At 40.1% G+C, this 27260-nt stretch overlaps 1 protein-coding gene across 6 annotated transcripts in view; it reads left to right on the top strand.

Annotated features, from left to right (window-relative positions):
• NUP98 (nucleoporin 98 and 96 precursor) overlaps nt 1–25621 on the top strand; it is a 117321-nt gene extending 91700 nt beyond the window's left edge. For all 6 annotated transcript variants that reach the window (XM_011235755.3, XM_034666439.1, XM_034666438.1 and 3 more), the window contains 8 exons: nt 3497–3654; nt 4589–4732; nt 6175–6317; nt 11458–11679; nt 14643–14884; nt 19199–19353; nt 24118–24229; nt 24343–25621. In XM_011235755.3, coding sequence (XP_011234057.1) covers nt 3497–3654; nt 4589–4732; nt 6175–6317; nt 11458–11679; nt 14643–14884; nt 19199–19353; nt 24118–24229; nt 24343–24560 — 1394 coding nt within the window. In that variant the 3' untranslated portion in view covers nt 24561–25621. The remainder of the gene's footprint in view (nt 1–3496; nt 3655–4588; nt 4733–6174; nt 6318–11457; nt 11680–14642; nt 14885–19198; nt 19354–24117; nt 24230–24342) is intronic.
• Nucleotides 25622–27260: the final 1639 nt, after the last annotated feature.

The raw sequence follows: 27260 nt of genomic DNA, 5'->3' as shown, positions 1-27260 counted from the left end.
GGAGGAGCCTGATGTGGGGCTCGATCCCATAACACTGGGATCACGCCCTGAGCTGAAGGCAGACACTTAACCGCTGTGCCACCCAGGCGCCCCACTGTCTCCACTTTTAATAATTGATAGAACAACTAAACAATCAAGAATGTAAAATACTGGGGCGCCTGGGTAGCGCAGTCGTTAAGCGTCTGCCTTCGGCTCAGGGCGTGATCCCAGCGTTCCGGAATCGAGCCCCACATCGGGCTCCTCCGCTGGGAGCCTGCTTCTTCCTCTCCCACTCCTCTGCTGTGTTCTCTCTCTCACTGGCTGTCTCTCTGTCACATAAATAAATAAAATCTTTAAAAAAAAAAAAAGAAGAATGTAAAATACTTAAACACTATCAGTGTTACCTTATATCTATCCAGCAAGAAGGAAGACCTCAAATCAATAACCTAAGCTTCTACCTTAAGAAAATAGCAAAATAAGAACTAAACCTAAAGGTAGAAGAAGAGAAGAAATAGTAAAGACTAGAACAGAAATCAAGGAAAATGACAATGTATAAAAACAGTGATCAGTTACACCAAACATTCATTCTTTGAAAAGAGTGAGAAAGTTTACAAACCTTTAACTACACTGATCATGGGGGGGGGGAGGAAAGACCAGAGATTACAAAAAAACAGGCATGAAAGAAAGAACATCACTACTTAATCCTACAGAAAAGGGACTACTATAAGAAATTCTGTATCATCAGATTCAGCAACTTAGATAAAATTGACAAATTGCTAGGAAAATACAAATTACCAAAACTGACTCCAGAAAAAGTAGAAAATCTAAATAGATCTGTAACAAGTAGAGGTTGAATTAGTAACTAAAAATCTTCACTCAGGGGCGCCTGGGTGGCACAGCGGTTAAGCGTCTGCCTTCAGCTCAGGGCATGATCCCGGCGTTCTGGGATCGAGCCCCACGTCAGGCTCTTCCACTATGAGCCTGCTTCTTCCTCTGCCACTCCCCCTGCTTGTGTTCCCTCTCTCGCTGGCTGTCTCTATCTCTGTCAAATAAATAAATAAAATCTTTAAAAAAAAAAAAAAATCTTCACTCAGAAAAGCCAAGGTCCAGATGTCTTCACTGGTAACCAGCACTATTTTTAAAGAAGTAATACCAATCCTCTACAGCTCTTTCAGGAAATAGAGGGAGCACTTCCCGTCTTGTTCTATGATGACGATATTACCCTGATGTCAAAGCAAATGTACAAAAAACGCACAGCTAACATCATAATGTTGAAAGACTGAATAATTTCACCCTAAGATTGGGAACACCATTTCTATACAGCATTGTAATGGATGTTGTAGCCAGTCTAATCAGGAAAGGAAAAGAAGCAAAAGTCATACAGATTAAGAAGGAAGAAGTAAAACTGTCTCTATTCAAAGATGGCATGATTCTTTATGTCTATAGTTCAGTCCTAAAGAATCCACAGAAAAGGCAGTGGGACTAAGTAAACTAGTTCAGCAGAGTCTCGGGATTCAAGATTAGTATACAAAATTCAGTCGTGTTTCTATGTATTAGCAACAGGCAATCCAAAAATGAAATTAGAAAAATAATTGCATTCACAATAACATCAGAAAGAATAAAATACTTAAGGAATAAATGTAACAAAAATGAGACTTGTACTGTAACTATAAAGCAGTGCTGAGGAAATAAAGATCTACATAAATGAAGAAACACATTTCACATTCATGGAATACATCTCAGCTTTAGCACTATTGTCATTTTTGGCTGGCAATTTTTGTTGTGGAGGCTGTCCTGGGCATTGAAAGTTACTTAATAGCATCCCTGCCCTCTGCCCATAAGATGCCTTTACCCTCAGTTGGGACAACCAAAAAATACCTCTAGACATTGTCAGATGTTCCCTGGGGAACAAAACCATTCAGATTAAGAACTAATAGATTGGGAACTTCAGTGTTGTTAATTGATTTGTACATCAGTGCGTTTTCTGTCAGAACGCCTACAATAAGCATTTTTACAGAAATTAATAGGCTGATCCTTATTTGGAAATGTAAAAAACCTAAACGGTTTTGGAAAAGAGGAACTAAATCGGGGGACTCAACACTTATCTGATTTCAAAACTTCTGTAAGGCTGCAACAGTCAAGACAATGTGGTACACTGGCATAAAGATGAACATAGAAAATTTAGAATAGAAATGAGACTTCAAATATGAAACCCTTCCACTTGTAGTCAGTTGATTTTTGACAAAAGTGCCAAGATAATTTAAATATGGAAAGGATAGTCTTTTCAACAGATAATGCTGAGATAGTTGAATATTCATATGCAAAAGATTAATTTATGTACTTACCTTGCACCATACACTAAAATTAACTTGAGGAAGTACCCTAGAATTCTGCCATTTGCTCAGTATATGTCCTCATCAGTGGGAAAGTGTGAAAAATCAAGGATTGGCAGAAGCCAATTGGTTGGTTGTGTAATCAAAGCAAAGAGAGAATCTTAATGAATGTATTATATCAAGCTCTGAACTCAACCATCTCTAGTGACCAGGACATTTAAACATCTTGGCCAATAAATCCTCTCTTTTGGGTTCTCTAGATACACTGAAATAATCTTTTCTTTTTTCCTTTTAGTATCACTCACCTAGAATACTAGCAGCTCATGGTCAAGTGGGTTACAGCACTTACTGAATGAATCATAGTCCAGTCATGCTTTGATTACCTGTATACAGAGAGACCATTTGTCCTGCACATTTCCAGATGTATTCCTGATGCATGATTTCTTTCCTCTAGGCCTCTCTAGTTTGTGAAGGAAACTTTTGAGATGAGAGCCTCAGTTTTGGCAAGATGGTACTTTATATAGATTGACCCATATACAAAAACAAAAGGAGAAGGACTTGACTTTTAGGAGGTTTGTAGTAAGGGCTGAAACAAAGCATTTTTCTCTTAACTTACAGCTTAACTGGAAGTTTTCATAAACTGGAATTTCTGTCCCCTCACATTGTGGTTAATTAAAATCTTTTTATTGCCTCAGCCCTTTGTACTTAAAAATTTTTAGTAAAAGAGATGATTAGACCTGTGAGAGTAAAGAGTCAGTGATTCTCTTTGTAGCACACACATCCGTGTTTTGTCTAGGTTTCAGTTTGCCATTTCTCAGTGCCATTCTAGTTGGACATGTTTTCAATTATGTGATCTCAGTTTCCACTACAAACCTTTGAATTAGATAATACTTTGCTCCATTTTATAGTTGAAGTACCTTATCTAGGGTCGCAGAAGTAATAGTGGATCTACCATTGAGCCCTGTACACTATACAGTCTCTATGTAATTTAGGTTAAACTACTTTGAACATTTTCTACCCAAGCAGAAAATGGTGAGTTCTTGGTCAGTATTTTGGCATCACTGCAGAGAGGAGTCACAGTGTAAAATTCTCCCTCCTGAGGGCTAGAAGAAATAAGATAACGCCCCCAGGTGTTTGCCCAAGTCTGTTAATCCTCGTGATCACCAGAAAACTTTCTGTTGTAGGTGATCATCGTCTTGCCCTCCTTTTATCCCAGCTGGTGGGTAGCCAGTCAGTCCGGGAGCTGCTTACTATGCAGCTGGTGGATTGGCAACAGCTCCAGGCTAACTGTTTCATCCAGGATGAGAGACTGCGCATCTTCGCCTTGTTGGCTGGAAAACCGGTACTTTCCTCTTTTCTCATAAACTTGTATAAATTTTCTCATAAATTCAAGATGGCTTGAGGTTAAGGGAAAGAGCTATCTTTGTAAATTGTGTACTGTGACACGTAGCCAAACAACTTGTTTTTAAATTTTAGTGGAAGTATTTTCAAATGACAGAGGTATAACAGGTACATTGTAAAAGAAAACTGGTCATATAGAAATTAAAATATTAAAATTCACCATATCCCTTATCCTAGGGGTAAACAACGTATATAATTTGTAGTCTCTCCAGACTTATTGTAAGTCTATATCAACATATGTGCGTGCATATTTACACGTGTATACATATTCCAATAAAGTCAGTTATACATAGCAATTCTGCAAGTTAACTGACTGTATATGGACGTTTTTTCATGTGTAGCATCACTCTTTTTAATAGCCACTTCTGTTCATTTTATGGGTGATATGCCATAATTATTTTCAGCCAGTTTTCTTTTGCTGCCTGCCTGATTGACATCTTGATGTCACTTTCCAAAAATGAAATAGCTGGTCAGAATTTGTGCACAACTTAAAGTTTTATAAGATGGCAAGTGTAGACGGTAAGAAGACCTCCTCTTCACTCTCTGTGGTTCTCATCTCTTCTCAGAGCACCCATAGTCTAAATCTGCCCTCTCACCTGCCACCAAGGAACTGTGTATTTTATATTTGGATCATTAACACTGCCAATCTAGTTCATTTAAAATGTTGTTTGAATAGGGGCACCTGGCTGGCTCAGTTGGTAGAGCATGCAACTCTTGATCTTGAAGATCGGGAGTTTGAGCCCCGTGTTGGGTGTAGAAATTACTTTAAAAAAAGAAGTAAAATGTTACTTGAATAAGTGAGTAACTTGCAGATCTGGGCAGTAACAAGATAGTGTATAACACATAGCTGTGATGACGATTTTTGTCTCCTGCAGGTATGGCAGCTCACAGAACACAGGCAAATCAATGTGTGCTCATTTTTGGACTGGAAACGCGCCCTGGCTATTCATCTTTGGTATTTGCTTCCACCAACAGCCTCCATTTCCAGGGCACTCAGCATGTATGAAGAAGCATTTCAGGTATTTATGTCCAGTAGAGCCAACCAAGAGTCACTGGGGGGAGTTCTGTTTTTGCCAGAAAAGTACTGCAGGAAAAAAAAACATCAAGCCACACTTCATAATACTTTTTCCTAACTGCTTGTTTTGAAAGTACCATAAAATTGAAATAGACCCAGGAAATCTGATGGGAAACTTCTCTTTTCTCCTGCCTTTGGACAGGGCTATTCTTAAACTGCTCCAAGTGTCTGCTTCTATTTTATTTAATATGATGTTTCCACAGTTGACTTTCTTAAAGCTGTTTTCCTGCCCCCACGCAAGAGGGTTTTTCTTTATTCCTAATGCTGTCTTTTTCCTTTGGGAATTCCCTGAGATACAGCCCAACCTCAAGTCTGGTACAGTCCAAATTAGCAGGCCTGAAAAATTTGCCCCTAAATATCGTATTCATATGCCTTGACAGTGTTGAGGTTAAAATATTATTATTGTGAGGGGTGCCTGGGTGGCTCAGTTGGTTGAGCATCTGACTCTTGGTTTCAGTTCAGGTCATAGTCTCAGGGTCGTGAGATGGAGCCGCACGTCAGACTCTGGATCAATGAGAAGTCTGCTTGAGATTCTCCCTCTTCCTCTGCTCCCCCCACTTCGCACTCATACTCTCCCTCCACCCCCCTCTAATAAATAAATTCTTTTTTATTTTTATGCTTTTTAAAGATTTTATTTATTTATTTGACAGAGAGAGAGGGAAAGAGAGCACAAGCAGAGAGAGTGGCAGGCAGAGGAAGAGGGAGAAGCAGGCTCCCTGCTCAGCAGGGAGCCTGATGTGTGGGGCTTGATCCCAGGACCCTGGGATCATGACCTGAGCTGAAGGCAGACGCTCAACCGATTCAGCCACCCAGGCTCCCCCAAATAAGATCTTTTTTTAAAAAGTATTATTAATGTGGGGTTTTTTAATTTATTTTTTTCTTGAGAGAGAGAGTTCGAGAAGTAGGGGGAGGGTCAGAGGGAGAGAGAGAATCCCAAGTAGGCTCCATGCCTCGTTTCCACAACCCTGAGACCATAACCTCGGATGAAACCAAGAGTCAGACGCTTAACCAACTGATCCACCCAGGCGCCACTATTAATGTTTTTAAAACCATCATTTTTTCAGTTATTTTCTTACTGTCCACAGTTATTATCTTTGAAATCATTTGTCAGAATTATTTGTCAGGAGAAAGAGAACACTAAAGAAACTGAGTGTAATAAGAATTGTGACAAGAAAGGTATGAGGATTAATGACAGCTATCCAAACTCTTTGATAGTCCCTTGAAGACAGGTGGACCATGTCACCACAAAATACGCTTAAGATCCTTGACACATTGCATTAGGATGTCATCATTCTTTATACATGCGTCTAAGTTATTAATACATGATCACGTCTAGTGAAACATACTCACAGCTGGTATACTGTTTTATCAAATTCTTCCCTTCAGAATTCCTATGAGGCTGACAGCTATGCCTGCTCCCCACTTCCTGCATACCTGGAGGGCTCTGGCTGTGTGATAAAGGAGGAAAAAAACTCACAGAGACCACTTCAAGATGTCTGTTTTCACCTTCTAAAACTTTACAGTGACAGGTAAGTCAAAGCTATGCATGCTGGTCACTTGAGGGCTTAATCAGCCCTAGGGAGTCCTTTCCTGAGATTTTTCCCTTTAATGTGAAGCCAAATTGCCAAAAGTTTGTATAAATTAGCAAAGTATAATTTATAGTAGTTGAATGCAAGGAACATTGGAACTAGGGTTAGAAATCTAAAAAGTGATTAACTTTAATAAGATACAATTTACAAATAATGAAGTGTGCATTTTAATATAATGTAACTCATCATAATCAACATAGCAGTTACCCCGCAAAAGTTTCCTCATGCCTCTTTGCAATCAGTCCCCACCCCCAGACAAGTAACTAACTGACTTTTTGTTACTATAGATTAATTTTGCTCTTAAAGAATTTTACATAATTGGGATCATTCTGTTAAATTTTGTGCCTGGCTTTTCACTCACATAATGGTTCTGAGATTTATCCATGTTAATATGTGTATCAGAAAGTTTTTTATTGCATAATTTATTCATTTATTGATGAATAGTTTTTCTTGATTTTGGCTATTATGAATAAAGATGCCATGAACATTTATACCCAAATATGTTTATATCATTTTACATTCCCACCTAGATCTCTAGGTGTTCCATATCCTCTTCAGAATCTGGTATTGTCAGTTTTTTAAATTTTGCCATTTTAATGGGCATATAGTGGCATCTCATTGTGTGTGCATTGTTGTTAAACAAGAAACAGTGGTTTATTTATCCTACAGCAGTATATGAACACATACTGTTTTTACAGATAATCAGTAAATTAAAACTGTCTCAGCAGAACTATTGCACATATTATAAGAAACACTGAGGGACTTTTCCAGTCATAACTAATCACTCCTATCTCATTTCAGTTCTTTAAATACTTTTAAGTATTAAATATGTAACTATGTTAGAGGATGATACAGTTTTTGTTTTAAGATTATTTACTAGAGAACACGCACGAGGGGGAGGGGGATGAGGGGCAGTGGCAGAGGGACAAGCAGACGTTCAGATAAACAAAACTGGACAAGGGCCTTGATCTCAACTGAGTGAGCCACCCAGGCACCCCCAGATAATATAGTTTTATATTGTGGTAAAATATAAATAACTAAAGTAGTGCTTTAATTTGCATTTCCCTAATGACTAATAATATTGAGCATTTTTCCATGTGCTTATTTACCATCATCTCTATACCTCTATACCATCGTTTTTTTACCCATTTTTTAATAGAGTTGTCTTGTTGTGTTGCAGTAGTTCTTTGTATATTCTGGATATTAGTCCTTTATTATAAATTTGTTTTTGTAATTATCCTAGTATAAGGGCTTGTTTTTTTCAATTTCTTTTTTTTTTTTTTTAAGATTTTATGTATTTATTTGACAGAGATAGAGACAGCCAGCGAGAGAGGGAACACAAGCAGGGGGAGTGGGAGAGGAAGAAGCAGGCTCATAGCAGAGGAGCCTGATGTGGGGCTCGATCCCACAACGCCGGGATCACGCCCTGAGCCGAAGGCAGACGCTTAACCGCTGTGCCACCCAGGCGCCCCTTGTTTTTTTTCAATTTCTTAATAAAGAAAATGAAGAGTAGAAGTTTTACATTAAGTTCAATTAAAGTTTTTAAACTATAAAATCAATTTCTTTACTAGTCTGTTGAGGTTTTCTGTTTATTCTTGAGTCGCGTTCAATCATTTGCTTTTTTTAAGGAATTTGTTTCCTTGAAGTTATCAGATTTATTGGCATAAAGTAATTCATAACATTTTCCTTATTATCCTTTTTAAATGTCTGTGTGATCTGTAACTATGTCTCTCTCATTCTTGATATTGGTAATATGTGTCCTTTATCCTTTTTTTCTTGATTGTTCTATGTACAGCTTTTGGTTTTATTGTTTATCTCTGTTATTTGTCCAGTTTAAAGTGGATCAGAAACCTAAATTTCAAACCTAAACCAGAAAATCTTTGCAAGTGTGAGTTAGGCAAAGATTTTTTTGACACCAAATAATCTGTAGAAGACAAAATTGGTGAACTGGACTTCAAAAAAATTAAAAACTGTTAATCATTGAAAAACCGTTAGGAGAATGAAAAGACAAACCACAGATTGGGGGAAGATACTCGCNCTGTGCTTTTCCTGTGATGTGGCCCCAGATGCCAGCCAACAACTTTTGTTGTTGTTTTTTTTTTAAAGATTTTATTTATTTACTTGACAGAGATAGAGACAGCTAGCGAGAGAGGGAACACAAGCAGGGGGAGTGGGAGAGGAAGAAGCAGGCTCATAGCAGAGGAGCCTGATGTGGGGCTCGAACCCATAACGCCGGGATCACGCCCTGAGCCGAAGGCAGACGCTTAACCGCTGTGCCACCCAGGCGCCCCAAGAACTCCTTTTTAAAAACAATTTTTTTTTGTTTATTTGAGAGAGAGAGTGTGCCACTCAAGCTGGTAGGGTGGGAGAGGTACAAGCAGACTCCGTGCTAAGCGTGGATACCGACATGGGGCTCCATCTCTCGACTCTGAGATCATGACCTAAGCTGAAATCAAGAATCGGATGCTTAACTGACTGAGCCACCCAGGTGTCCCCAGAACATTTAAAGAACTCTTAAAACTCAGTAATAATAAAACAACCCAATTTTTAAATACGGGCAAAATAGGGGCACCTGGGTGGCTCAGTCGTTAAGCGTCTGCCTTTGGCTCAGGGCGTGTGATCCAGGAGTCCTGGGATCAAGCCCCACATCAGGCTCCTCCGCTGGGAGCCTGCTTCTTCCTCTCCCACCCCCTGCTTGTGTTCCCTCTCTCGCTGGCTGTCTTTCTCTCTGTCAAATAAATAAATAAAATCTTAAAAAGGGGGGGGGCAAAATATTTAAACATTTGCTCTACCAAAGAAGACCTAAATGTCAAGCACATGAAAAGGTGTTCAGCATCAGTAGACAACAAGGAAATGCAAATTAAAATCATCATGCGGTACCACTGTCCACCTGTTAGAATAACTAGAAATTAAAGACCTGGGGCATCTGGGTGGCTCAGTCAGTTAAGCCTCCAACTCATGATCTCAGCTCAAGTCTTACCTCAGGGTTATGAGTGTAAGCTCCTCCCAGCGTGGAACCTACTTAAAAAAAAAAAAGAAAAGAAAAAAAGACCTGTACCACGTGTTGTCATAGATGTGGGGCAACTTGAAATCTCATACACTGCTGGTGAAAAATGTAAAATGGTATGGGCGCTTTGGTAAACAGTTTAGCAGATGAGAAAGTTAGACAACACCTGCATGTATATGATCCAGTCATGCCACTCCTAGGTATTTACCCAAAAGAATGAAAACATGTATCAGTATACAGATGTTTGTAACAGCTCTGTTTATAATGGTCCAAAACAAGAAACAAGCCAAATTTCTATCAACAGGTGAATGGATAAGCAAATTGTGGTATATGTGTGTAAAGGAATACTACTCAGCAATAAAAGGGAATGAACTGTTTATACACACGATAAATAGTGAATCAGAAGATAATTTTACTTGGTTTTAAAAGAGGTGAGACAAAAAAGTACCCAGAAACATACATACTGTATGATTCCAGTCTACCTAAAATTCTGGAAAATGGAAACTGATTAATCACAGAAGACAGATCAGTGGTTGCCTGGGAAAGGTGGGTGTAAGGAGGGGCAGGAAGAGAGGGATTACAGAGGGGCAGGGAGAGAGGGATTACAGAGGGGCATAAGGAAACCTTTGGAGGTGATGAAGTGTTTATCTTGACCTTGGTGGTAATTTCACATATGTGGTACATATGTTAAAACTTAATGAAAATTGCACATTCTAAATATGTTCTGTTTATTGGATGTCAGTTTTTTTAATGTCAAAAAAAAGAAATAGGAATGTGTCAAGGTGCCAGTAATAGGGAAACTGAGCCACAAGGAGAAAATAAACCTTGTTCTCATGAAAGGTAGAATTGCTATGACTAAATCCTTACACAAAATCCACACTCTGTCCCATACAAATAGTCTAGAACTGCACTGTCCAACATACTAGCTGTTATTCACATGACTATTTTAATTTAACTAAACTTTTAAAGTTAGTTACTCATTCACAATAGCCATATTTCAAGTGTCTAATAGCCACATGTGGCTGGCTATTGGCTATCTTTGGTCAGGGCAGGTTATAGAATATTTCCGTCATCCCACGGAGTTCAATTTGACAGCACTGGTCAAGAAAACATCTGTTCATTACTTGGGGAAGTGTTAGCAAGTTATAAAATGGGATCTTAGGTGAAAAGTTAAAGTTATTGGATGGTAATCTAAGCCCTAAAACTTGCAGGTGTGAGATCTTAATTTATACTAATCTTATGATCTGGGGAAATGCAAGCTAAGAACGTTACACATAAACTGGTCCAGGACCATTAAAATCTTTGGGATCCCAGCAGAAGAAAGAGCAAAAGTCTGTATAGGGACACTTTAAAAACCCAGGGCGCCTGAGTTTCCTTATATAAAGAATAATCCCCACTAGATAAAATCAGAGGTAGAAATTACAAGCCATAGAAGGAAGTAACCATCATGAAGACTAGTTAGCTATTTAAACAAGCAGGAGAATTAGCACTCCAACTTCATATAATAGAACAGTCTGAAGAGCCTAATATAACTACATGTTTTAAATGGTTAAGAAAAGTATCGGGGCGCCTGGGTGGCTCAGTCGGTTAACCATCTGAACTTCAGCTCAGGTCATGATCTCAGGGTCCTGGGATCCTGGTATTGAGGCCACGCTCAGCGGAAGGTCTACTTCTCTCACCCCTCCCCTGCTCTTGCACTGTCACTCGCTCTCTCTCAAATAAATAAAAATTTTAAAATAAATTATTAAGTGAAGGAATGAAGACTAAGAGTTGTGAAGATTCCATGTACCAGGATGGTAAATATCTAAGCCAAACAAATACCAGCAGACCTGTCAGATCACACAACCACAGAAGAGGAGGTGCTTTCGTTTTTAGTAGGATCTGTAATCTAGCTGAACCTAGAAGCAGATTGATACAGCACAGTCTCAGAGGGAGACCATGTGGTCTATAATGCTTCTGTTCTCGGGTGCCTGCCTTTATTATCTTCTAAACCGTAGCCAGAACAGTTGACCTATCCATTGCAGGTGGTCTGCTGCCTTGATACGATAACTCTCAGCACATTTTCCTTTGCAGACATTATGATCTCAACCAGCTCCTGGAGCCTCGAAGCGTAACAGCTGATCCTTTGGACTATCGCCTAAGCTGGCACTTGTGGGAGGTGCTGCGGGCTCTTAACTATACACATCTCTCAGAACAGTGTGAGGGTGTGCTACAGACCAGTTATGCTGGCCAACTGGAAAGTGAGGGGCTCTGGGAGTGGGCCATCTTTGTCCTCCTGCACATTGACAACTCAAGGTGAGTAAGAAGCTATGAACTCCCTATACATTTAGTGCTACAGGGCAATGCCAACAGCATCAGTCTCCTAGGGTTTAATTCAGTAAGCATCTAGGATGTATTTTGGGTCCAGCCTTGTGAAAAATCTTAAGACAGTTCAACCCACAGCTATCTCTATATTCATGTGAACAAGTTGGAAGTGAGACTGCCTTAAGTGCCAAATTATGCTATTTATCATAAGACCTCTCAGTAGTCTGAGAAGTGAGAAGAGATCTCCATGAATTACAGTGATCAGGGAAAACCCTGGACAGGAACAGGAAAAATTTACAGGAAACAGAAGGATATGTCCACATGGGTCTACCCCATTAACTTGGACACAGATTCACATGAATGTGGCATATTTAGGAATTATGCAGAAACCATGCTTGCTGAGCTGCCTCAGTGGATCTGTGGAGTGATGTAATGAGTGGGCAGGGAGGGCCCCTTCTTTTTCTGTCTGCTGGCTTTCTCCCTCTCTGGCCTTCCCTTGTCATCCACCCTCACCTACACTTCTTTTGATAGTAGCGTATTTACCAGTATATCCTTGCTTAGATACCTAATGTTTTTGTTCTCTATCCGAAAAGAGCCTTTTCTCCATGGTATGAATAAGATAAAGCTGGAGACTTTTTCTTTTTTATTAATGGTAATAGCATGGCATTACACTAATAAAAACATTTATATAGTACTTCGTCATATAGTACTTTTACATATATTTATCCTCTGTTGTAAACACTTTACAACTCAATTGTAATTAATCACCTCAGTGCTCATAATGAGCCTATAAGCACTCTTATAATCTCTGTTTTATAGATGCACAGTCTAAGGCACAGAGAGATTAAGTAATTTTTGCTCAAGGTCACATAGCTAGTAAATGGCAGAGTCTTCCAACCCAAGACACCCAGAGTCTGTGCTCTTAATCATTATGCTGCGCTCTCTGTCGTGTTACATAGTGTGGAAAGGAGTTGAGTTTTGTAGTCAGACCTCCCTCAATTCTAGATCCACTCACTTTGACCTGGAGTAAAGCTTACTCACTTTTGATTTTTGGTTAAAGATACTCTCTTTTTATCTGTAAAATCATAATATTAATGCCTGCCCAGTCAAAGGTAGTTGTGGGATTAAAGGAAGAAAAGTAGGAGTGCCTGGCTGGCTCAGTTGGTGGAGTGTGTGACTCTTGATCTTGGGGTCATGAGTTCGAGCCCCACATTGGGCATTAAGATTACTTAATAAAAAACAATTTTTTTAAGGGGCTCCTGGGTGGCTCAGTAGGTTAAACATTTGACTGAAACATTGGTTTCAGCTCAAGTCATGATCTCAGGATCATGAGATCAAGCCCCATGCAAGGCTCTGTGCTCAGCACAGTCTGCTTGAGATTCTCTCCCTCTTCTCTCCGCCTCTGCCCCTCTCCCAGCTCTCTCTTTCTCTCTCTCTAAAATAAATAAAATCTGTCAAAAAAATTTTTTTTCAAGGGTTAAAAGTATAAGGCATCTAGCACAGCCTTATCTTTAAGGAATTTCTCCTCTTCTCTCTTACCAGGAAGCAAAATGACTTCTTACTTTCCTTTGAGTTTATTTAAACAAATTCACAAGAGAATTTCGCCTGGTAAAAGGCTGGCTAGTAAGATAACTGATGATTTAAGAGTAGGCTCTAGGGAAGCAAATCCTATTTCCTGATAAAGGATTTTTTTAAGTGAATTTTTTCAATTTATTTTGTTTTTCTCTGTGTGTATGTATGTACGTACGTGTGTATGTCATCTCTACACTCAACATTGGGCTCAAATTCAGGACCCTGAGATAAAGAGTCGCATGCTCTTCTGACTGACCCAGCCAGGCACTCCCCTGATAAAGAATTTTAGAAATGAAGCAGTTGAGATTAGGGGTCCATGGAAAGCCTTGAAAAGGTCCTTGAAAAGGTGTTCAGAAAAAATTCTAAGATGAGGAAACTAGTTTTTATTTGATATTTAAATCTGGTCCTTTGGGGATCTCCTGGATGGCTCAGTTGGTTAAGCATCTGCCTTCAGCTCAGGTCATGATCCCAGGGTTTCCCTCTCCCTCTGCCAATCTCTCTACTTATGTTCTCTTGCTCTCTCTCAAATAAATGAATAAAATCTTAAAAAAAAAAATAAATTTTGTCCTTTGTGGCACCTGAGTGGCTAAGTCTATTGAGTATCCTACTCTTCATTTTGGCTCAGATCATGATCTCAGGGTAGTGGGGTCAAAACCCATATTGGGGTCCATGCTGCTTGAGATTCTCCCTCTTCCTCTGTCCATCTCCCCTCCCCCCCGCCCTGCTCCAGCTCTCTCTCACTCTCTTTCTCTCTGAAATAAGTAACATCTTTTAAAAGAAAAAAATAAATGGCTGGTCCTTTGGCCCAGATAGGAAAAGACTCTCCTTAAGGGGACTTGAGACCAAAAGGAGTGACGGTAGCCTAAATCTAGAAGCAGAGAGAAAATGAAGGAAATCTGGTGGTTTTGAAGGGCAGGGGGAAGCAAACAAGGACCTGGAAGAGACTTTACCTTTAAAAACTACTTCATTTACTTGTACTGACCATACAGGAGAAAAGGAAGGGAGAAGATTGGAAATGAACTACAAAGAACTCCTCTGTGGAGAAAAGAGTCTCCTATCCTAGTCCTTGATATCCTGTTACTAGGAAGAAAATAAAAGAAAGGGAAAGCCTTTTCTTAGCACTGGACAACCTTCCCTAGAGTATTAGTTTTCACTATTTTTTGATCATGAAAATATAACGTGCTTAGATACTTCTATTTCATTTACAAAATGCTGATACGGCTTTTTTTTTTTTTTTTTTTTTAAGTGAAGTTGAAAGTGGTCCACTAAATGTTAAGACCTGCAGCTTGAGAGACTATCTCAGGGGGTCACTCTGCCCTGTCTGAGGCAGGCTTCTCCATCAGTGAGGATAGGATTTATTCTCATTGTCTTTCTTCCTACAGCATGCGTGAGAAGGCGGTTCGAGAGCTGCTTACCCGGCACTGCCAACTATTAGAGACCCCTGAGTCTTGGGCTAAGGAGACTTTCCTGACCCAAAAGCTTTGTGTGCCTGCTGAGTGGATTAACGAGGCCAAAGCAGTGCGAGCACACATGGAATCTGACAAGCACTTGGAGGCCCTCCATTTATTTAAAGCTGGACACTGGAACCGCTGCCACAAATTCATCATCAAGCACTTAGCTTCTGGTAAGTGCTTCACACCAGGGCCTGTGTCTCCTGGAATCACCCCAAATTCTTCCAACCTCTAAACCCCATGGTTAGACCAGAGATGATGTTCTCTATGGGCCTGTGCTGTCTTGAATCATATTACACATCGCAACAGTTCTCTGTGCAGAAGAAACTTGGCCAGGATGAGGGGCTAGAGGGGCAGGGTTTGACAGGTTGTTACTTTACCATTTGCCAAAGATATGCTTGATACACATGAATTATGTTAAACTCTTTGTGTATTTCGGGAATTTTATTTACCAAAATGAAAAAGGAGACATTATAACTGATACCACAGAAATACAAGGGATCACTAGAGACTACTATGAACAGTTTTATACCAAAAAAATTGGACAACCTAGAAGAATTGGATAAATTCATAGAAACGTACAGCCTTCCAGGACTGAATCATGAAGAAATAGAAAATCTGAACAGACCAATTAGTAGTAAAGCATATTGAATCAGTAATCAAAAAAAACTCCCTACAAATAAAAGTCCAGGATCAGAAGGCTTCACTAGTGACTTCTACCAGACATTCAAAGAATTAATTCCAGTCCTTCTCAAACTCTTCCAAAAAATAGAAGAGTTTTTTAAGACCAGCATTACCCTGATATCAAAACGAGACACAGATACCATAAGAAAAGGAAAGTAAAGACCAATATCCCTGGTGAACATGGATGCAGAAATTCTCAGCAAATTATTAGCAAACCGAATTCAATAATACATTAAAAGGATTATACACCATGATCAAATGGGATTTATAACAGGGATGGTTTAACATTTACAAATCAATCAGTGTGAAACACCACATTAACAAAAAGGAGGATAAAAATCATGTGATCATCTCAATAGATGCAGAAAAAGCATTTGGTAAATTCAACATCCATTTATGATTAAAAAAAAAAAAAACTAGTTGGTATAGAAGGAACATACCTCAATAATAAAGGCCATATATGACAAGCCCATACCTAACATACTCAGTGGTGAAAAGCTTTCAGCTTTTTCTTTAAGATCAGGAAGAAGATAAGGAAGGGTTCCCACTTTAACCACTTTTATTCAACATAGTATCAGAAGTCCTGACCAGAGCAGTTAGGCGAGAAAAAGAAATAAGAGGGGTCCAAATGGGAAAAAACAAAAACCGTCACTCTTTGCTGATGACATGATATTATATACAGAAAACCCTGAAGGCTCTACCAAAAAACTGTTAGAACTAATAAACAAATGCAGTAAATGGTAGGATACAAAATCAATATATAGAAATCTGTTGCATTTCCATACAGTAATAATGAATTCTCAGAGGAATAAAGAAAACAATCCCATTTTCAGTTGCATCAAAAAGAATAAAAATTTAACCAAGGAGGTCAAAGGCCTCTATCCTGAAAACTATGACATTGATCAAAGAAATTAAAGACACAAAGAAATGGGAAGATACTCCGTACTTGTAAATTGGAAGAATTCACATTGTTAAAATGTCCTTACTGGGGTGCCTGGGTGGCTCAGTCGTTAGGTGTCTGCCTTTGGCTCAGGTGACGATCCCAGCGTTCTGGAATCGAGCCCCACATTGGGCTCCCTGCTCAGCGGGAAGCGTGCTTCTCCCTCTCCCTCTCCCCCTGCTTGTGTTCCCTCTCTCGCTGCCTGTTTCTCTGTCAAATAAATAAATAAAATCTTAAAAAAAAAAAAAAAAAAGGAAAGCGAGAAAAAAAATGCAGAGCTTCAGGTCACACCTACTGGGTCAGGATGTGCATTTAAAAAAAAACAAAATAATAAAATATCCTTACTACCTAAAACAATCTACAGATTCAATGTAATTCCTGTCAAAATTCCAATGGCATTTTTCACAGAGATAGAACAAACAACTCTAAAATTTGTGTGGAACCACAAAAGACCCTCAATAGCCAAAGTGACCTTGAAAAAGAAGAACAAAACTGGAGACAATCACATTCTCTGATTTCAAACTCAGTTACAAAGCTGTAGTAAATCAAAACAGTATGGTATAGGCCTGAAAACAGACACCTAGATCAGTGGAACAGAACAGAGAGCCCAGAAATAAACTCACACATATATGGTCAAGTAATTTATGATAGAGGAACCAAGAATATACAGTCTCTTCCATAAATGGTGTTGGGAAGACTGCACAGCCACATGCAAAAGAAGAACTGGACCACTATCTAATTCCATGTACAAAAATTAACTCAAATGGGGAAAGGCTTAAACTGCAGGGCATCTGGGTGGTTCAGTCAGTTAAGAGTCCGCCTGCGGCTCAGGTCATGATCCTGGGGTCCTGAGATCCTGGAGCCCAGCATCGGTCTCCCTGCTCAGTGGGGAACCTGCTTCTCCTCCCTCTCCCTTTGCCTGCTGCTCCCCTTACTTATGCACTCTCTCTGTCAAGTAAATAAAATCTTTAAAAAAAAAAAAAAAAGACTTTAAGACCTGAAAACATAAAACTAGAAGAAAACATAGGCATAGGCAGTAAGCTCCTTGACATCCATTTTGGTGATGATTTTTTTTGGATGGGACACCAAAATGAAAGGCAACAAAAGGAGAAATAAGTGGGACTACATCAAACTAAAAAAGTTTCTGCACAGCTCCAATGGAAACCATCAACAAAATGAAAACCCAACTTAGGAATGGGAGAAAATGTCTGTAAATTATTTATCTGATAAAGAGTTAACATCCAAAATATTTAAAGAACTCATAAAAATAGCAGAAAAGAAATCTGTTAAAAAAATTAGGCAGAGGATCTGAGTGGACTTTTTTTTAAGGAAGACACAGATGGCCAGCAGTTAAAGGAAATGATGCTGTACATCATTAATCAGAAATGTGAATCAAAGTCACAATGAAATATCACTTCATCCCCGTTAGAATTACTGTTGTCATAAAGATAAGAAATAACAAGGTCGGGGCACCTGGGTGGCACAGCGGTTAAGCGTCTGCCTTCGGCTCAGGGCGTGATCCCAGCATTATGGGATCGAGCCCCCACATCAGGCTCCTCTGCTATGAGCCTGCTTCTTCCTCCCCCTCCCCCTGCTTGTGTTCCCTCTCTCGCTGGCTGTCTCTATCTCTGTCAACTAAATAAATAAAATCTTTAAAAAAAAAAAAAAAGAAAGAAAGAAATAACAAGGTCGGTGAGGATGTGGAGGAAAGGGAACCCATATGTACTGTTGGTGGGCATGGAAATTGGTGCAGCCACTATGGAAAATAATATGGAGGTTCCTCAAAAAATTAGAAGTAGAATTACCATATGATCTAGCCATTCCATTTCTGGGTAATTTTCCAAAGAAAATGAAAACACAACTCGAAAAGAAATATGCACCCCCATGTTCATTGCAACATTATTTACAATAGCCAAGATACGGAAACAACATTGGTGGATGAATGGATAAAGGAAATTGTGTGTGTGTGTGTGTGTGTGTGTGTGTGTGTGTGTGTATGCGCTGTATATATATACAACGGGATATTATTCAGCCATAAAAAAGAATGAAATCTTACCACTCGCAACAATATAGATGGACCTCAAGGCATTATACTAAGTGACATAAGTCAAAGAAAGAAATACTGTATGATCTCACTTGTATGTGAAATTAAAAAAAAAAAAAAAACGGGTCATAGTTACAGAGAACAGATTGGTGGTTGCCAGAGGTGGGGGATGGAGGTTGGCAAAATGAGTGAAGGGAGTCAAAAGGTACAAACTTCCAGTTATGAAATAAATAAGTCATGAGGATGAAATACACATACATATACAGGTGTGTGTATATATGTGTATATATACAAATATACATTAACCATAGTTCATAATAATGTATCGCACCAAAAGCGTGCAACCCTTGTTCTCGGGTTGTGAGTTCAAGCTCCACGTTGGATGTAGAGATTGCTTTAAAACAAAATCTTTAAAAAACAAAGTTGCTAATAGAGTAAATCTTAAAAATTCTTATCACAAGAAAAAAATTCTATAATTATGTATGGTAACATACTGACTATACGCTGTGGTGATCATTTTGCAATATATACAAGTATTGAATTGTTATTTTGTGTACCTGAAACTAACATAATATTATAGGTCAGTTATGTCTCAATTTAAAAAAAAAGAAAACAGAAACCCAGAAATCTCTGGGGAACTGAAGCAAGAAATTTTTCACATTTTCTTTGGAGAATTTCAAGGTATCTACTTGTAATTCTCTAGTCTGACCCAACATTATTTCCCCTTTCTCCTCCTCCTGGATTTCTGCTATGTCCTCCGTGTACTTTCGAGAACCATATATTTGGGCAGACAGAAAGCCTAATGATTTGTTTCTTCAGATGCCATCATTAACGAGAACTACGACTACCTGAAGGGGTTCTTGGAAGACCTAGCACCTCCAGAGCGCAGCAGTCTAATCCAGGACTGGGAAACGTCAGGGCTTGTTTACTTGGACTATATTCGGATCATTGACATGCTTCACCAGATACAGCAGGTACCTGAGTTCCGTAAACTACTGCTTGGTAGTTTTCCTTTTCCCTGGCCCTTAAAGTCACAGAGACCTCCAAAGGTCTGAGCAACCACTTGAAAAACTCATTAGCAGAGAGAGAGCTGTCGGTGCAGGAGGGACGTTTTGATGGGGCTGATTTGCTATGACAGCTGTATCAAAACTTAAAAAAACTTCTTTGTTTTGTGCTTATTACCAAGTAGGATGTACAGTAGACATTCCTGAGGTTTGTCCACCTATATAGTCTCCTCTCCTTGTCCAGCCCTCCTTTGAGTGACAAGCTCAAGGATGAGAGAGAGAGAAAGGTCAGAGATTTGGTGAGGGTAGTAATTGTTTCACACATCATTTGGCATGTTTTAAAATTGCAAGTATTACAGGTTTTTTTGTCTTCATCAAAATGTATTGGCGTCAGTCTCGATAGTCATAAGATAGGCCTCTATTGCTTTTGGAACGAAGATCAGACTCTAAAACGTAGAATTCAGGCACACATAGAGGCTTTTTACCTGTCGCTCCTGCCTTCTACTAGTGTTACCCCACATTCCAGTTGCCAGCCGGCTCTGCTCTCATCACACTAAATTACTCATGACGTTTCCAACAAAGCTTGTTTTATTTCACTCGTTAGCACACACTCATCCTTCAAGATCTGCATTGCTGTTAAGCTCTGCTTCATTCTCCTTTTCCCCTAAGAAATGTTAATTGCACTGTCTTTTTTACTGCCAAAGCACTTGGTACATTTGTTTACTGACTCTATTATCGTTACTTATCCATGTCTGTCTTCAGGTTATCAGGAGCTCCTTTTGGGGAGATCTTTATTTTTAGATTAAAGACAGTAGAGTATAGAGGGTAAGAATCAAGTTCTGGAGCCAAACGGTTAGGTTCAATTCAATTCCCTCACTAGCTATGTGACCTTAAAGCAAATAAATTAACCTCTCTTTTTCTCCTCTGAAAAGTGTGTTGAGGGGAGCACAGATTATCATAGATATCTGACAGAGTTGTTACAGCAATTAAAATATACTTAGAGTGTTTTAGCAGACTACTTTACATGTATTAAGTGCTTAGTAATTGTTACTGTTACCTTTATCAAAATCCCTGCTAACACAGTGCCTGTCATGTAATATGCATAATTTATTATTTGCTATACTTTTATTTTTTTATTTTTATTTTTATTTTTTTTTAAAGATTTTATTTATTTTTTTTGACAGAGATTGACACAGCCAGCGAGAGAGGGAACACAAGCAGGGGGAGTGGGAGAGGAAGAAGCAGGCTCATAGCAGAGGAGCCTGATTGTGGGGCTCGATCCCGTAATGCCGGGATCACGCCCTGAGCCGAAGGCAGACGCTTAACCGCTGTGCCACCCAGGCGCCCCTGCTATACTTTTAGGATAAATTAAGAGCATCACCTCTATTATCACTGAAGAAAACTTTTTTCTAGTTGAACATTAATACATTTATACAACCTAGTTTTTGAGAACTTACTATGTCCCAAGCACTGGTGAATTTGGGGGATATAAAGGTAAGCAGTAGTATATGTTTTGCCCTTAGCAAAGTAATAATTTTGGTGAGGAAGACATATATATAGGTAAACCAGCAGTTACTATAGAATGGTAAGTGTAGGGATTAAGCAAAGAGTGTTTTGTAGCAGCACATAAACGGAGTACCTAACCCAGTCTGAGGAAGTCAGTAAGGCTTTCTGGAAGTGGCATCTAAGCTCCTAAGGCTGAAAAAGGAGGATGGGTGGGACGGAATGCTTCAGCAGAGGGAATAGCATGAGTATTAGAGATCAAAGAGAGCATTGTGCTTCCAGGGGAGTTGGTTTTTGGGGGGGTTTTTTGTTTTTTAAGATTTTATCTATCTATCTATTTAGAGAGTGAATGAGTGGGGGAGGTGCAGAGGGAGAGAGAGAATATCCAGCAGACTCTTGCTGACATGGGGCTCAGTCCCACGACCCTGAGATCATGACCTGCACCGAAATCAGCCGACTAAGCCACCTAGGCACCCCTCCAGGGAACTTTTAATAAGGTGGTATTGGAGTGTAGAGTGGAAAGGGGAGCTGTGTAGGTGTAGTAAAGCCCCAGAATCTCCCTCCTGGACTGCTGTAGGAGACACCTAATTATTCTCCCTGCTTCTGCACTTGTTCCTTTACAGTTTATTTCCATGCAGCAACCAGAGTGATCTTTCTAATACACAAATCATATCTCACTCTCGTCTAAAACTCGTAGTGGCTTCTCATTTCACTTACAATAAAGTGCTCCTTAGCAAGTCTTATAAAGCCCATAATTCTTACCTTTTTTGTGCTATGGAGCTCCTTGACAGTCTGGTGAAGCCCATGGGTGGCTGTCTAATGTGTTTTAATGCATAAAATTTAAATTCATGGGATTACAAAAGAAACCAATTATGTTAAAATACAGTTACAAAATATTAAGAACTTATGGTAATAAGTGGTTTATTTAACATCTTAACAAGCGCAGCAGTGGATCTCCTAAATACTCGTAATTTTGAAGTACTATATTTAAAAATCACTAACAACTGTAATGTAATATGAAAATAGCGGTGATGTCTCTTGATGACAAAGTCTTGGTTATTGCTTGACATCTACATTAATAATTAAATGCTAATGTTTAGTAAAAAGTTAGTAAAAATAAAGATGTTATTTTTCCCAGTCCAAGTTTACAGACTCTGAATTCCGAGGACCTCCTCTGGTGTATAAAACCTCTCCAGTTTTATCTTCTTCTGTTCTCCTCTTTTAACTCTGCGTTTTACCCACCTAAGCTTTCTTTGCATTCCTGTCTTGTAGTTTTAACTGTTCTCTTTGCCTAGAAAGCTTGACCCTCTCCTTGTTATTCAGGTCTCCACTAAGATCTGACCTTCCTCAGGAAAGCCTTTCCTGACCCCTCAATCTGAAGTAGCCATCCAGTTTTTCTGCCACATCACCCTGTTTGAATGATCGACATAGCTTGTGATTCTTTAAGGTTTATCTCTATCTGATAGTTTATTTTTACTTAGTTTCTTGAGAGCAAAGACCTCATCATATTTACCACTTTTAAAAGTCCAGTTAAAGACTGGATTCTTGTGGATAAAAAATGCTTGCAGAGGCTGGGGCGCCTGGGTGGCTCAGTCAGTTAAGCGTCTGCCTTCAGCTCAGGTCATGATCCCATGGTCGTAGGATCAAGCCCCGGATTGGGTTCTCTGTTCAGTGGGGGGCCTGCTTCTCCCTCTCCTGCTCCCCCTGCTTGTGCACCTGCCCCCCCATCAAATAAGTAAATAAATCTTTAAAAAAAAATATTTGCCGAGGCATTAAATGGTAGATTCTGCAAAGCCCCCCAGAAGTAGATTCAGTGAGAGAGATGCTTTGTGGAAGGGTTGGGTGAGCACTTAAAGGAGGAGGTGGTGATAGGACACTTAGTAAGTAGGGTGGTTTAATGTAAGAGTCTGAGAGAGGGGGGCCAACCAAGAGTCATGTGAGACAAACAGGAATAAGATGCTGCTGGGAAGTATTCAGAGCATAGGTAAAGAATTAAAATACAAGGTTCCTGGCTGACTCAGTGAGAAGAGCATGTGATTCTTGATCTTGGGGTTGTGAGTTCAAGCCCCATATTGGGGTAGAGATTACTTAAATAAATTTTTAAAAATTAAAAAAAAATAGGGGCGCCTGGGTGGCGCAGCGGTTAAGCGTCTGCCTTCGGCTCAGGGTGTGATCCCGGCGTTATGGGATCGAGCCCCACATCAGGCTCCTCCGCTATGAGCCTGCTTCTTCCTCTCCCACTCCCCCTGCTTGTGTTCCCTCTCTCGCTGGCTGTCTCTATCTCTGTCGAATAAATAAATAAAATCTTTTTTAAAAAAAATTTTAAAATAAAAATACAGACTTGCTTTTTAGAAACATCACTCTGGCTACCATATGGTAGGGAAAAGGAGGTAATGGGATGACACTGAAGGTAGTGATCAAGGTCTTAAGATATTTCAAGTAAGAAATAATGGTAACCCAAGCTAGGGCAGTGGCCCTGGAATGGGGAATGGAAGATTAGAACATCAGGCTAAGGATTTAGGAGTCACCAGCATATTGTCATGGGTGGGGGGCCTAGGTGGCTCAGTAGGTTAAGCATCCTACTCTTGGTTTCAGCGAAGGTTGTGATTTCGGGGTCATGGGATCCAAGCCTTGAGTTGGGTTCCACACTCAGTGCAGAGTCCGCTTGGGGTCCTCTGCCTTTTGTCTTCCCATTCCTCCCCCTGCTTGCACGTGCACTCTCTCTCTTTCTCTCAAATAAATTAATTTAAAATGGAGCCGTAGGAGTGGATAGCAACACATAGGAGAGGACATACAGTGAAAATAGGCCCCTGCAGTATTTTAGAAAGGGTTGTGAATTTGGGGTTAGGATACCTATATTAAATGCTAGTTTGGGCTCCACTTCTTACTTACTCTCCACTCCTAAGAAGTCATACAATCTCTCTGAGCCCAGATTTATTTAGATTTTTGGTGCCATGTTAAAGCTTGCTAGTAACATGATTTCATCAGTGCTGATCTCAAGACTTACCCAGTTTAAGGCTTTGTATATACTCTGTTACTTTCCTCTTGCGGATTAACTGCTGAGGTTGTGTTTTGTCCTCAGTGATTAGGCTGGATAGTGGTGACATGACACTGCTGGCCAGCCTCCTGGGTTTTTTCTGTTGTTTCAGAGTTTTGCATAATCAGTCTGTGGATAGAAGTGGGGTGATGGGAGTTCTTCTTGACCTAATTGGCCTCTGTGCTGCTTTGTAGGTGGATTGCTCAGTTTATGAACTGGAGGAGTTACATGCCAAAGTGGTCTCACTGTGCAATCGCATACAGCAGATGCAGTGTTACAATGCCAAGGATCTCCTGGCCCAGTCAGGTAAGCCTCCAGCCTCTCCCTGCTTCCTGTCTTTATGATTATTATACCTCTGCCCCGATGCCTGCCCTTAACCACCCCTCATCCTTGATGCCCACTTCATTTTTTCTCTGCAGACATGGCCAAACGTGCAGCCAACCTGCTGCGGGTGGTATGGAGCCTTCAGCGTGCCCCTGAAACAACCTCCGACTCAACACCAGACCCTCAGCGAGTCCCTTTGGGCCTCTTGGCTCCCCACATTGGCCAGCTCCCCATGCCTGAGGACTATGCCTTGGAGGAACTGCGCGGCCTCACACAGTCCTACCTGCGAGAATTGACTGTTGGGAGCCAGTGAACCCCAAGTTCCTCCCACCACACTCACATGCTCATTCACACTCAACACACAGAGATCCCCTGCATTGAGTTGATTGGCACCGTTTGCCATCCTCTTGGTTGGCTATGGAATCCATCATCTTTTCCTGCTGCCCCAAGCAGCATCCTCGATTTGTTCAGGGCTTTTCTTAATACTGAACAAAGCATAAGGGCTTTTAGAACCCAAAAAGGAGCCAAGTCTCTTTTTTACCATCTTTAAGACCACTCCCCCCACCCTTTTTAAAAATATGGTCAATAAAATACCTTTCACAAAATTCCCCCCAGAGAACCAGGGAATCCTTTCTACCCTCAGCTGTTCTGGATCTTGTGACCCTCCATGCCAGCCTGCTACCCTGCTCCTACCTCAGCCCTTTTATACTAGGACAAATGTGTTGGTCAAGGACTGTCTTTCCTTAACAGATAAACTATCCACAGAAGGAAGGAGAATTTGTCTCAAGGAGGTTGATGAGTCCAAAAGAGGGTTGGACTGAGGAAGCAGAACAGTCTTTCTGACTCATTTAGGGTAGAAGTGAGTGCCTGCCATGGAGGGATAAATCTCCAAGACTTGTTTGTTCCTGCCTTGAATGTTCCATGAGCATCAAACCTTTCCTACTACCATGTGCGGGAACTCTTGGTCACAGACTCCATGTCTCTGGGAAGCTCCAGAACTCAGTTTGGTCCCTGGTTTTCAGTCATCTTGCTAGGCTTCCTGTCTGGATTTGCCTGAATAGTTTGGATAAAACATGACAGGTTGGGTAGCCTTCCCTGTCCTTCCTATTCTAGCCCAGAGCATTTCCTACCCATTGTCTACAGTCCCAGAACATAAAACCATTACTGAGGCAGGCAAGGAGCTGGGCTTTATGGGCACGTGGAGGGCCTTTGCTACTTTGCTGTCAGCTATGGGGAGTCCCAGATAAAGGCCTGCGACAGCTCGTATTAGGGCTGTCACAGACAACATGGCCACCTCTGGGTCTTTATGCATGAAGATTATGTAAAGGTTTTTATTAAAAAAGTATATATATATAAATAAATGATCTAGACTATTTTCTTTTTCTGAAGCTACTTTCTTAAAAAAAATAAAGTGTTTATAGCATTCCTGCTATTGGCTTTCCCTTTGTGTTTTTTGAGCCTCCTTACTCCAAGGATCTTTACAGTGGCCTCAGTTGATTTACAGTCTTAAAGGGAGATGGGCCATGCTTTAAAAGAAAGACAATCAAAGACTAAATTTATTAGGGCAAATTTAGGGTGAGGGGGTTGAGATTATTAATTAATCCCGACTGCTTGTATTTTTTTTTTTAAGATTTTATCCATGTATTAGAGAGAGAGGGCGGGGAGCAGCAGAGGGAGAGGGAGAAGCAGACTCCCCGCTGAGCAGGGAGCCTGATGCAGGGCTCGATCCCAGAACCTGGGATCATGACCTGAGCCGAAGGCAGACGCTTAACCAACTGAGCCGCCCTGGCACCCCAAGAATTTGTATGTCATACGTAGATGAATCCCAAATGTGTTGTTTTGCAAATGAAGCTAAACAGATAAAAATGTTTAACTCTGTGTTCTGTTCTATATGTGCACTACATCCTTGCTGTTTTGAAGCACTCTTGAAGTTAGCCTTTATTTTGCCCTTAAATTATTGTGCAAAAAAAAAAACAATTTTTTTTTTTTTGTAAACTCTACCCCAAGCATGGAGCTCATGACCCCAGGATCAAGAGTTGCATGCTCTACCGACTGAGCCAGCCACGTGCCCCAGCAAAACATTTTAAAGTGTAATTTCTTGTGGTCCCAAAAAACCGAATAATTGCTGAAGAAAATGGTACAGGAAAAAAGAATGTATCTTTCACCCTCATACCCATTTCTCCAAATACCAGCCACTCACTCTTATTTCTTTCTTCTTTGGCAGGTACAATAAACCTGCATTACTTTAGTTAGGAACCAACTAAATTGATTTTAATTATATATTTTACATTATTATATAGAAAAATTAACTTTTGGTGTGCATTTCTATTAATTTCAACACATACAGATTTGTATAACCACTCCACAGTCATAATATAAAATGTTCTGTCACCCAAAAAACTCCCACTTCCTATCCTTTTATAGTCACATCCTACTCATCCCTAACTCCTGGCAACTATTCTCCTTCACTATAGTTTTGTGTTTGCTTGTCTAAGATTTTATTTATTTGACAGCGAAAGAGAGAGAGCCAGAGAAAGCACAAGCAAAGGGAGAGGGAGAAGCAGACTCCCTGCTGAGCAGGGAGCCTGATGTGGGGCTAGATCCCAGGATCCTGGGATCATGACCTGAGCAGAAGGCAGATGCTAAACCAACTGAGCCAGCCAGGCGCCCCTATCTACAATTACCCTACACCAAAGCTAGATAAGAGACACTACAAGAAAACTACAGACCAATATCTTATATGAACATTGGTCCATAAATCCTCAACAGAATACCAGCATAATAGAAGGATCACACACCAGGACCAAGTGGAATTTATTTCTGAAATGCAAGGGTAGTTCAACATATGAAAATCAATCAATGTCATATACCACATTAACAGAATGGGGAGAAAAGCACATGGTCATCTCAATTGATACAGAAAAAGCATCTGACAGAATTCAATATTTCTTTCATGATAAAGACACTCAACAAACTTAAGAGTAGAAGGAAGCTACCTCAACATAATAAAAGC

Source organism: Ailuropoda melanoleuca, chromosome 8 (genome assembly GCF_002007445.2).
Source record: "Ailuropoda melanoleuca isolate Jingjing chromosome 8, ASM200744v2, whole genome shotgun sequence".
NCBI classification, from domain to species: Eukaryota; Metazoa; Chordata; class Mammalia; order Carnivora; family Ursidae; genus Ailuropoda; species Ailuropoda melanoleuca.
The sequence above is the reverse complement of the archived record's forward strand: the minus strand, read 5'-3'. Positions and strand labels throughout refer to the sequence as shown.